The sequence below is a fragment of the Staurois parvus genome, unplaced genomic scaffold (genome assembly GCF_062004578.1).
Source record: "Staurois parvus isolate SC_StPar_1 unplaced genomic scaffold, SC_StPar_1.0 ptg001098l, whole genome shotgun sequence".
Taxonomy (NCBI): Eukaryota; Metazoa; Chordata; class Amphibia; order Anura; family Ranidae; genus Staurois; species Staurois parvus.
The window spans coordinates 559,438-572,279 of record NW_028318894.1 but is presented as its reverse complement, the minus strand read 5'-3'; the positions used below and the strand labels follow the sequence as shown (position 1 = coordinate 572,279).

Here is a 12,842-nt window from a genome sequence, read left to right as displayed (position 1 = left end):
TTGCTATTCCTCGTCCTGCCTGTTGTTTCCTTGGATTGATTTTCTGTGTAGTGACCCCGGCTTGGTCTCTTGGATGCGCTCGTCTATTGCTTGCCCTGACCTTTCTCCTGATTCCTGGATCTCCTCCTCATCTCTCCTCCATATCCTCTTACACAGCTTTTCTCCACACCTGCAGTGACCCTGGGGGGAGGAAACTTGGCACCAGCACGCCGCCAAATCCATCCCCACCATTAGGGGCTCTGGAGACAATTGTCTGCTATTTACACTCCATTCCTCCGCACGTCACCTGATCACATGACAGCTTACTTCCACAGATTCCGGACAGATTTCTGGATGGTAAAGGTCAAAGGTCACTCTTCAGTTTAGGAGAGGTAGGACGCACCCAGGAACTATGATTTGGTTTGCATGGAAGTCTCATATAGAGGACCCCTCAAATCTCCCCATCCAAATGTCACTCCATCCAGAGTCTATATGTCCTATGACATCACACTGACCTCACAGCTCCTCCTCCCAATGTCCCTCCATCCAGAGTCAGAGAATCCTATGACATCACACTGACCTCACAGCTCCTTCTCCCAATGTCCCTCCATCCAGAGTCAGAGAATCCTATGACATCACACTGACCTCACAGCTCCTCCTCCCAATGTCCCTCCATCTGACATTTTTCTGATGCTGTTAGGATGTGGGGCCCCTTGGTATCCTCACATGTAAAGTGGGACTGTTGGTCCTGCGTTGTATGTAATGACATCAGAATGCTGCAACAAGCCTATACCCTGCGTAGTGTGGGGGTCCTGTGGGGGGGAATTATACCTCAGCCTGAAGTGGGGCTTTAATAAAATGGAGACCTGAATGGAGAGGTGAGGAGGATTCTGGGAATATCATTTGATGTGACTATTTGTGTTCAGATGTAGAGTTTTCCTCCTGTGAAGTCTGGAGATCATATGACATCACATTGCCTCCACCTCCCTCCCTGATAGAAGAGAGAAAGAAGAAGAAGATTCTAGAAGTCACCAGAGAGATCACTGAGCTGCTGACAGGAGAGGTGAGCGGTGCCGGGAATTCTGGGACATTCTCCAGTAACAGACAAGGGATGTGTCTGGATGGTGACTGTATCATTGTGTGTGTCAGGTTCCTATAAGGTGTCAGGGTGTCACTGTCTATTTCTCCATGGAGGAGTGGGAGTATTTAGAAGGACACAAGGATCTCTACAAGGACGTCATGATGGACAATCAGCCGCCCCTCACATCACCGGGTAAGAGGAGACTTTATTGTAAAGGAGAGAGCAGTACGGAGGATCCACCTAGATCCCCCATCATCTGATAAACACATAGAAACAATGGATTCAGTCAGTGTGTGTGTTTCCTACAGATGGATCCAGTCATGGGAACCCACCAGAGAGATGTCCCCGTCCTCTGTATTCCCGGGATTCCACACAGGAAGGTCACACCATCCCTCACCATCATCAGGTAGATGAGGAACAATCACTGATAGTATCATTAGGATCTGTACATTATCTGCATTGTTACCATTGATGTCATTTTTATTATATATTCAGAGTGGAAACCTGAGAGATCCTAAAGTTGAGGTTAAAGAAGAGATAAAAGAGGAGGAGGATGAGGATGGGGGGATGGAGGAGTCAGAGCTTCTAAAAGAACACAAAGATCTGTACCAGGACACCATGGTGGAGTCATCCAGCTACAGGAACCCACCAGAGAGATGTCCCCGTCCTCTGTATTCCCGGGATTCCACACAGGAAGGTCACACCATCCCTCACCATCATCAGGTAGATGATGACAATTATTGGTAGTTGTGATTTATACACAGCATGTTTGTTACAATGAATGTTTTATTATATCTTTCAGAGTGGAATCCTCGGGGATGATAATATTGATGTTAAAGAAGAGTATAAAGAGGAGGATGAGGAGTATGGAGTGATGGAGGAGTTTTCAGAAGGACACAAGGATATGATGGAGCCACCTAATACCAGGAACCCACCAGAGAGATGTCCCCATCCTCTGTATTCCCGGGATTCCACACAGGAAGGTCACACCATCCCTCACTATTACAAGGTTGGTGGGATGGAGCATCTAGAACATGGACTCATAGAGACAATGTGTGGAGTTTTTATGTGATGTAACAATATTAACACTTATTATGTCTTACAGATGATATTTTCTTTTCTTTCGTTGGTTTAGGTTGAAGATCTGATAGATATAAAAGTTGAGGTGAAAGCAGAAGAAGAAGAGGCGTATGTGAGGGATGATCAGCAGTCTATGGAGGAGGATGGAATAACGGGGACATTTATAGAGGAGGACACTCCTACAGAGATCAGCACAGGTGGGTCATGAACACTAAATCCATTCCTCCACCCATACTGCTCACTGATTGGTCCAGAGTAGGGCGGGGACTGGGTGATATCAGCCTGTAATCCCCTGGTCACTTTCCTGAGCTGTGTTCCCCGTCCTGTATTCCTGGATTTCTCTCGGATAATCTTCCTTCTCTGTGCTGCAGACACAATTTATGTATCTAGACTGGATTTATGGAGGTTCTGGGGTTCAGCTGGCAGAAAAATGTTCATTTCACCATAGATGTTGAGTTATCTGGGACCTGATCTGTGGGTGTTCTTCCCCATGCCCGGGTCTAGTAAGATCTCTGACAGAACAATTCTCCCAGGGTTCCTTGCTCTGTTATCTGCTGGCTGTGCCGGGTGGAGGGATATGTCTGTAGTGTCTCAGACCCAAGTCACTGAGTGCAGTCTCAGGAGATGGGAGGCAGCGGTGTGGGATCTCTGCAACTTGTCTACAGGAAACATTTAAGCTTCCACTGATTACTGAATACCAATATTATGAGTCCTGACCCCTGCACTATATACTCTATGTTGTGCATTACATACTCCTGACCCCTGCACTATATACTCTGTTGTACATTACATACTCCTGACCCCTGCACTATATACTCCATGTTGTACATTACATCCTCCTGACCCCTGCACTATATACTCTATGTTGTATATTACATCCTCCTGACCCCTGCACTATATACTCTATGTTGTACATTACATAGTCCTGACTTCTGCTCTCCCCCCTCCCCCACTGCTATATATACACATAATATGGATTCTCTTTTGTTCCACCCATTTCCTCCCAGCTGGACATTTTATATCGGATGATGTGATTGGAGCACAGACTTTTACATGGTGATAATAATGTGATAACATCCTCCAACTTTGGACCCTTAAACAGAAAGTGATAATGAGGGAGGAGTCAATACCCCAACGATGGTGGTCTTCAGGATCAGTCCAGACTTCATCTTGGTTGTTCTCCCCCCATCCTCACTCTCTGACCTCTGGTGGGGCTCAGCCCCGCTGTTCTTCATGACTAAATCATGGACTAAATAAGGAAGTGCAGTACTTCTTGTGTTGGGAAGATGGCGATGAGTGATAGAGGGGGTGGGGACCCTCGTCCTATAATCCCCTCATCACTGTCCCTCCTATAAAGGACAGTTCTGGTTGTTTCCTCACTCTCTGACTAAGGTCCATGAATAAAGAAATGACCTGGTAGGAGATCAGAGGAGCCATTTTCTAGTTCCCTTGAGGGTGGAATTGTAAGCTCCTCAGAGACCAAGCTGCCTGATGTGGGTGGAGTCCTGGTTTGGGGGAACCAATCAGCTCCTGTCTAGTAATCCTCTTTGTCTTTGTATTTTAGTCCATGGCCGGGAGATGAGGAAAACCTCCAAGGATTGTCTCACTTTGTCTCCAGAATGGAAAGTAGAAGATGAGGACATCACACAGTATAGTCCAGGAGAAAACCCGGCTCCCTCCAATGTCCATCCGGCACCACCCAGTGTAGATGGACCATCGGATTCCTCGTATCCTGAGGAACCTCAGACTGTGTGGGACCGGGCCGGCCTTCCAACAGGGAAGAGGTTCTCCTGTACTGAGTGCGGGAAATGTTTCTCTTCTAAATTCCATCTTAATGAGCATAACAGATCTCACACGGGGGAGAAGCCGTATTCCTGTCCTGAGTGCGGGAAATGTTTTTCACAAAAGTCTAATCTTAAAACACATCAAAGGCGTCACACAGCTGAGAAGCCATATTCCTGTACTGAGTGCGGGAAATGTTTCCATTATAAATCCAAACTTAATGAGCATGAAAGATCTCACAGAGGTGAGAAGCCGCATTCTTGCCCTGAAGAAGATGACATCATACAGTATAGTCCAGGAGAAAACCCGGCTCCCTCCAATGTCCATCCGGCACCACTCAGTGTAGATGGACCATCAGATTCCTTGTATCCTGAGGAACCTCAGACTGTGCAGGACCGGGCCGGCCTTCCAACAGGGAAGAGCTTCTCCTGTACTGAGTGCGGGATGTGTTTCCATGCTAAATACCATCTTAACGTGCATAAAAGATCTCACACGGGGGAGAAGCCGTATTCCTGTCCTGGGTGCAGGAAATGTTTTTCACAGAAATCCAATCTTGTCAGACATCAGAGATCTCAAATGGGAGATAAGCCGTTCTCCTGTCCTGAGTGTGGGAATTGTTTCCGTTTTAGATGCCATCTTAATGAGCATAAAATAACTCACACAGGAGAGAAACCGTATTCCTGTCCTGAGTGCAGGAAATGTTTTTCACAGAAATCCCAGCTTATTGTACATCAGAGATCTCACACGGAAAAGCCGTATTCCTGTCCTGAGTGCGGGAAATTTTTCCGTTTTAATTGCTATTTTAATGAACATAAAAGAATTCACACAGGAGAAAAGCCGTATTCCTGCCTTGAGTGCGGGAAATGTTTTCCACAGAAATCCCAGCTTACCGTACATCAGAGATCTCACACGGGGGAAAAGCCATATTCCTGTCCTGAGTGCGGGAAATGTTTCCGTTTTAAATGCCATCTTAATGAGCATAAAAGAACTCACACAGGAGAGAAGCCGTATTCCTGTCCTGAGTGTGGGAAATGTTTTTCACAGAAATCCATTCTTTACAAACATCAGCGATCTCACACAGGGGAGAAGCCATTTTCCTGTCTCGAGTGCGGGAAATGTTTTTCAAATAAGTCAAATCTTTTCCCACATCAGAGATCTCACACGGGGGAGAAACCGTATTCCTGTCCTGAGTGTGGTAAATTTTTTTCAGTGAAGTCCAGTCTTTACAAACATCAGAGATCTCACACGGGGGAGAAGCTGCTTTCTACTCTTGAGTGAGGGAAATGTTCCTCATTGAAGTGCTGTCTTCCTGTACATCAGGGGTCCCACACAACCCTGGAGGTGTATTAGTGCCCTGAGTGCGGGAAATGTCTTCTAGATGAATGTTGCTGGACATCCCAACTCTCGTGGGGAAGAAGCACACCCTGATATACACCTCAGATATTTGGAAGGAACAGTTCATAAGGAGATCAGAGGTCCCCAAAGACATGGATGAAGTGTGGGACCGGGTTGGCCATTGATGGCAGGAGAAGAATAAAAATGGAGTCCTGCCCTGTGATTGGCTTTTGTGGTGGGAGATTTCACAAACACTTGGAGGTCTATTATTAATACTTTGTGGACAAATGTTCCAAGCACTCATTAGGCCCACAGTTGGAGGTGAGGACAATACTTGCATGGTGGGGGATCACTGAAGAGGTGGGTGGTAATAAAATGTCCCAATTCTAGAAGAGTGACTGATGGTGTACACATGGAAGCAATGGAATTGTGTGTATACCGGGAATGAAGGAGTGATTGGTGAATGCACATATTGGGACTTTCCCGTGTGTTTCTCCATACATGTTTCTTCTTGTATGTTTCCCGTGATACAAATGTCTGTGTATATGATCGGCACATGATGGTCTGTCTATGACAAACGTTTCATTGATCTGATCATTTCCATGGTGATTGTGGACACATTGTGATTGGTTGATGGGGGATGGAAAGCACAGAGAGCAGGAAGTAGAGCGCCATCCTTTCTACCTTTCTCTATTCCTAGTTCAGATTTGTAGCAGAAATCCCCAACATTTAGCAATACACGGACAATTGATATCAGACAATGAGGCAGAGGAAGGCCAATCATGAAGCTGGGGGTGGTGCAGCATAGACTGGAACAGGGTCCTCCAGGAGTGCAGCTCACACTGCGGGCAGAACTCCTCCTACTGGGACATTCAGGCTTCACACAGCTACAGCTGCACTCCCGGGACTGCCACGCCTGGACTGTATATGGGGCGGGTGTGGAGGGAGGAGGAGCAGGGATTGGCTAATGGAAAGTGGGAGCATCTCTGAGTTACCGATGGATATACAGTATATGGAGACCAAGGAGAGTTCATCTTCTGCCGGCTATAGATGGGGCCCTTCAACAGTTGGAGTATAGGGGATGATAATGACTGGGTCAAATCTGCAGAGAAGATGGAGCAATGGGATCTCCTTGGATGAAGTGGGGGAGGTGTCTGCTAGTAGTGTCCACGTGTGAGAAGTAGAGGGAAAGTGGGGGAGGGTAGAGGTGTCTGCTAGCCGTGTCCACTTGTGAGAAGTAGAGTGGAGGTGGGGGAGGGTAGAGGTGTCTGCTAGTGGTGTCAACAAGTGAGAAGTAGAGGGGAAGTGGGGGAGGGTAAAGGTGTCTGCCAGCTGTGTTCATGTGTGAGAAGTAGAGCGGAAGTGGGGGAGGGTAAAGGTGTCTGCTAGTGGTGTCCACGTGTGAGAAGTAGAGCGGGGGTGGGGGAGGGTAAAGGTGTCTGCTAGTGTGTCCACGTGTGAGAAGTAGAGCGGAAGTGGGGGAGGGTAAAGGTGTCTGCTAGCAATGTCCATATGTAAGGCACAGAGTGAAGATTGGACAATCTCCCTCCACCAATCATGATTGAAGATAATACTGTGGTGCAGGAAAGGGGGGTGAACAGGTTCTGGATCAGATAGGATGATGTGAAGAATGCACAGCGGGCTGCAGCGGAAACCACTGATTATGGTCAGTATGGATGTCCCTGTGTCTCTGGCCACTGGTGATGAATGTGGTTCTAGGTACCTGCCACTGGAAGATGCGGTGTCACTGAACTGCTGGCTGCTTACGTAGAATGGTCACTGGAAGATGTGGTGTCACTGAACTGATTGCTGCTTACGTAGGATGGTCACTGGAAGATGTGGTGTCACTGAACTGATTGCTGCTTACGTAGGATGGTCACTGGAAGATGTGGTGTCACTGAACTGCTTGCTGCTTACGTAGGATGGTCACTGGAAGGTGTGGTGTTCCTGAACTGCTTGCTACTTACGTAGGACGGTCACTGGAAGATGCGGTGTCACTGAACTGCTGGCTGCGTACGTAGGATGGTCACTGGAAGGTGCGGTGTCACTGAACTGCTTGCTGGTTACATAGGATGGTCACTGGAAGGTGTGGTGTCACTGAACTGCTGGCTGCTTACATAGGACAGTCACTGGAAGGCTGGATGTAGAACTCCCATGTTGCTGTTTCTCTCCACAGAAACTAGCAGAAGGGCAGCACACAACTGAACACTCCAGAGCCCCCAGGACAAGACCCCGAGACCACCAATTACAGTAAATTTATAAACTCTCCAAGGATCCCCTGTTGCTTTGGCTCTCAAGCCAGTTGTAGTCTCTGGGCCGATTCATTCTTCTGTAAGGGTTGGTTGAGGGACTACATGTCCCAGGATCCTCTGCTTTCAGGGTCAGTAAGAGTGGTCTCCCTCTAGAGCAGGGGTGTCAAACTGGTGTCCCTCCAGCTATTGCAAAACTACAAGTTCCATCATGCCTCTGCCTTTGGGAGTCATGCTTGTAACTGCCAATCTTGCAATGCCTCATGGGACGTGTAGTTTGGCAATAGCCGCCAGTTTGACACCCGTGCTCTAGAGGCAGAAATGTGATGCAATGATCTATCCATGAACATAAGGGGAAATGAAACAACCTGTTGTGTACTCTGTAATGTCTCCTCTCCTCCATCTCTTAGTAGCCTTCCCCTGGCTACACACTCCCCCCACTAAGAATCTTTGGTCCCCAAATGGGACAGGGTCTTTTCTCTTTTCCATCCAAACAAGTGAGGTGGATGGGGGAATCCCCCCTTCCTGGACATTGTATTCTGAATATTCATCTGCCTGTTAGCACTGGGGAGGTCGGGGGGATTGAAGGATGGAAGACTTCAACTAAAGAGGAAGTCATCAGTACAAGGGGCATTCCATATTGACAGTAAGTACTGTCTGTTGTGCTGTTTTTTGAAGAAATGTGTGACTAACCTTAGGCTTTAACAGCTTCAATGCCGCCCTATATCAGAGATACAGCTACAGGGCGGTGCGGCTGTGCAAAATCATTTATATATAAATGTGTGTGTGGATTTGCAGTTCCGGGTAGGGGGTGTGCATGTGTGCCCTACCTACACTGCCATTCTTCTCAACCACTGGGTCCCAGCCGGTGATTCTTTGTTAGCACCCAGTGATTGCTGAGTATTACTGATGGGGGAGAGACCTGTGTATAAACAACACAGATCTCTCCCCTGTCAACTCCTGCACACTGCTTTGTATGGCTCTGCATAGGAGACCAATACAAAGCAGTGTACTTACAGTGACGCACACACACAGTTAACCCTTTTGATGGCCCCTCATGTTACCCCTTCCTGCCCAGTGCCATTAGTACAGTGTCAGTGCTTTTTATTAGCACTGATCACTGTATTGGTGTCACTGGAGATGTCAGTGACACCAAGTCAGCTTCACCAAAGTCAGAATGCCAGCCGCAGTCCCACTATAGTGCTCTGATCACCGCCATTACCTCACTTATTCCCTTGATGGTAAATATAATAAGTGATCACAACCTTTTGTCTATACATGAATTGAGCCAATCCCCATCCGGCTATTACCAATAATATTTATACCAAATGATAACAACTGTACAACAAATAAAGATCTGATTGGTTTACACAGAAAAGAAGCTTGCTATGAATGGAATATAACAAAATATAAAGGATATGATACACACAAACAATGATGTCACAGTCTAACATACAGTATATTACCAGTACATAGAGAGGACTACAGGACAGACACATAGAATCATGGAGGTACATTCCACAGACATCCTGGGGTCCTGACACCTGGGCTCCAAGAGGGGCCACAAGGAGAGCAATGGCCTACTTTTATACCCCCCATTCCAGGTAAAGGCACACCTTTCAATACATTCCAGTATTTGACATTTCTGTTCAATGGGGGGCTCTGTGACTTGTGAAAGATATCGGCCATCTGTAACTCATCAGATGGAATGTATGATAGGCCAATGTCCAGCTGATCATACCTCCTCTGAATTCAGTTCCTGCAGGAAAACGGATGACAATCGCTGATCGTACCTCCTCTGAATTCAGTTCCTGCAGGAAGATGGATGACAGTCGCTGATCATACCTCCTCTGAATTCAGTTCCCGCAGGAAGATGGATGACAATTGCTGATCATACCTCCTCTGAATTCAGTTCCCGCAGGAAGATGGATGACAATCGCTGATCATACCTCCTCTGAATTCAGTTCCTGCAGGAAGATGGATGACAATCGCTGATCATACCTCCTCTGAATTCAGTTCCTGCAGGAAGATGGATGACTGTCGCTGATCGTACCTCCTCTGAATTCAGTTCCTGCAGGAAGATGGATGACTGTCGCTGATCGTACCTCCTCTGAATTCAGTTCCCGCAGGAAGATGGATGACAATTGTTGATCGTACCTCCTCTGAATTCAGTTCCCGCAGGAAGATGGATGACAATCGCTGATCGTACCTCCTCTGAATTCAGTTCCCGCAGGAAGATGGATGACAATAGCTGATCGTACCTCCTCTGAATTCAGTTCCTGCAGGAAGACGGATGACAATAGCTGATCGTACCTCCTCTGAATTCAGTTCCCGCAGGAAGATGGATGACAATCACTGATCGTATCTCCTCTGAATTCAGTTCCTGCAGGAAGATGGATGACAATCGTTGATCGTACCTCCTCTGAATTCAGTTCCCACAGGAAGATGGATGACAATCGCTGATCATACCTCCTCTGAATTCAGTTCCTGCAGGAAGATGGATGACAGTCGCTGATCATACCTCCTCTGAATTCAGTTCCCGCAGGAAGATGGATGACAATCGCTGATCGCACCTCCTCTGAATTCAGTTCCCGCAGGAAGATGGATGACAATCGCTGATCATACCTCCTCTGAATTCAGTTCCTGCAGGAAGATGGATGACAATCGCTGATCATACCTCCTCTGAATTCAGTTCCTGCAGGAAGATGGATGACTGTCGCTGATCGTACCTCCTCTGAATTCAGTTCCCGCAGGAAGATGGATGACAATTGTTGATCGTACCTCCTCTGAATTCAGTTCCCGCAGGAAGATGGATGACAATAGCTGATCGTACCTCCTCTGAATTCAGTTCCTGCAGGAAGACGGATGACAATAGCTGATCGTACCTCCTCTGAATTCAGTTCCCGCAGGAAGATGGATGACAATCACTGATCGTATCTCCTCTGAATTCAGTTCCCGCAGGAAGATGGATGACAATCGTTGATCGTACCTCCTCTGAATTCAGTTCCCACAGGAAGATGGATGACAATCGCTGATCATACCTCCTCTGAATTCAGTTCCTGCAGGAAGATGGATGACAGTCGCTGATCATACCTCCTCTGAATTCAGTTCCTGCAGGAAGATGGATGACAGTCGCTGATCATACCTCCTCTGAATTCAGTTCCTGCAGGAAGATGGATGACAGTCGCTGATCATACCTCCTCTGAATTCAGTTCCTGTAGGAAGATGGATGACTGTCGCTGATCGTACCTCCTCTGAATTCAGTTCCCGCAGGAAGATGGATGACAATTGTTGATCGTACCTCCTCTGAATTCAGTTCCTGCAGGAAGATGGATGACAATCGCTGATCATTACTCCCCTGAATTCAGTTCCCGCAGGAAGATGGATGACAATCGCTGATCGTACCTCCTCTGAATTCAGTTCCTGCATGAAGATGGATGACAGTCGCTGATCGTACCTTCTCTGAATTCAGTTCCTGCAGGAAGATGGATGACAATACTCTCTAGGAGGTGTTAGGAATGACGGGTCCGGGGCTTATTCCTTACATCAGCCAGGTGACCATACTGCCATATATCATTGTATTATATTGTAATCCAAACAGGGAGGAGGAAGGGGGGAGAGTTCATGGACAGTCCATAGAGGGATAAAACAGGGGTGCAGACACTCATGGTTCCAGCAGGGATGTTCTGGTTCACAGCGAATGACAGGGGTGACCCTGCTCAGCACACAGCAACAGCGGGTAATCCGGGCCCCAGAGTATTAGGCAAAGTATAGTGAGGCCCCCCAGCAGATAGTCCTGACCCAGGGTATTAACACAGTGTCAGCGATACTGCCAGCCCTGGAGTATTAGCAGAGTGTCAGCGGTACTCCCAGCCCTGGAGTATTAGCAATCTGGCAGCGGTACTCCCAGCCCTGGATTATTAGCAGAGTGTCAGTGGTACTCCCAGCCCTGGAGTATTAGCAGAGTGGAGGTGGTACTCCCAACCCTGGATTATTAGCAGAGTGGCAGTGGTACTCCCAGCCCTGGAGTATTAGCAGAGTGGAGGTGGTACTCCCAGCCCTGGAGTATTAGCAGAGTGGAGGTGGTACTCCCAGCCCTAGAGTATTAGCAGAGTGGCAGCGGTACTCCCAGCCCTAGAGTATTAGCAGAGTGAAGGTGGTACTCCCAGCCCTGGAGTATTAGCAGAGTGAAGGTGGTACTCCCAGCCCTGGAGTATTAGCAGAGTGGCAGCGGTACTCCCAGCCCTGGAGTATTAGCAGAGTGGCAGCGGTACTCCCAGCCCTGGAGTATTATCAGGGTGTCAGCGGTGCTCCCAGCCCTGGAGTATTAGCAGAGTGTCAGCGGTACTCCCAGCCCTGGAGTATTATCAGGGTGTCAGCGGTGCTCCCAGCCCTGGAGTATTAGCAGAGTGGCAGCGGTACTCCCAGCCCTGGAGTATTATCAGGGTGTCAGCGGTGCTCCCAGCCCTGGAGTATTAGCAGAGTGTCAGCGGTACTCCCAGCCCTGGAGTATTTGGAGTATGAGCAGAGTGTCAGCGGTACTCCCAGCCCTGGAGTATTAGCAGAGTGGCAGTGGGTGCTCCAAGTCCTGGGAGTCTTAGTTCTGACCTGTTCAGGGGGGAAGAAGAGTCTCTTGCAGAGTGCCCAGCGGTTATTTTGGCAGAGGTCTGGTCCCCACTCGGACCTCCCAACGAGCAGCGGTGGCGGCAGGCAAAGAAGACTCCGGCCGGGTCCTGCGATGGCCCTTTTAAGGCCGCCCAGGATGCTTCCCGGTTGCCCCGGCAATGTCCAGCCCAGTCCCACGTTGCCAGGGCAATGAGGCACGCCCCTTTGACTCAGGCCACACTCTCATGAACGCGGCCTTTGTCTTTGGCGGTGCAGAGTGCGGGAAGCCCCTCTGACTGCACTCTGCCCATCGGGGTTGCGCGGAGACATCCTGGTGGGCTGCCACCGGGGTCTCTTCGTGGGGGATCACAGCTCCCCTGCCTAGATTTCCGGAGGGGCTGTGATCCTTGCCGCAGGGGTCCCCTCCCCTCATCCTGCACGGCCTGCTTTAAAGGCTGTGTGCAGGATGGGGGGGATGCAGCGAGGGGGAGGGAGAGCACAGGGACAGCCAGTCCACGTGACGGGGTGTTGGGGTGATAAAACACATGGGAAATCTTATATACAGTCAATGTCCACTTAGAAAGTGCAGTTTCGGGAAGTTGCAGGAACTGAGACTTCTATCAAAAGTTCACAATGATGGTAAAAATTATTGTAGGCCCAAAATATCTATCACACTAGTAACAAAAATACAATTCCAGTATCTATCCCGCCATTTGTAGACGCTGCAACTT

The 12,842-nt window shown here is 48.4% G+C and overlaps 1 protein-coding gene across 1 annotated transcript in view; it reads left to right on the top strand.

Annotated features, from left to right (window-relative positions):
• Window positions 1-12,842, top strand: part of LOC149440271 (uncharacterized) — a 75,872-nt gene that overhangs the window by 31,654 nt on the left and 31,376 nt on the right. Inside the window, exon 5 of the mRNA XM_089658834.1 lies at window positions 3,719-5,158. Coding sequence (XP_089514960.1) covers window positions 3,719-5,158 — 1,440 coding nt within the window. The remainder of the gene's footprint in view (window positions 1-3,718; window positions 5,159-12,842) is intronic.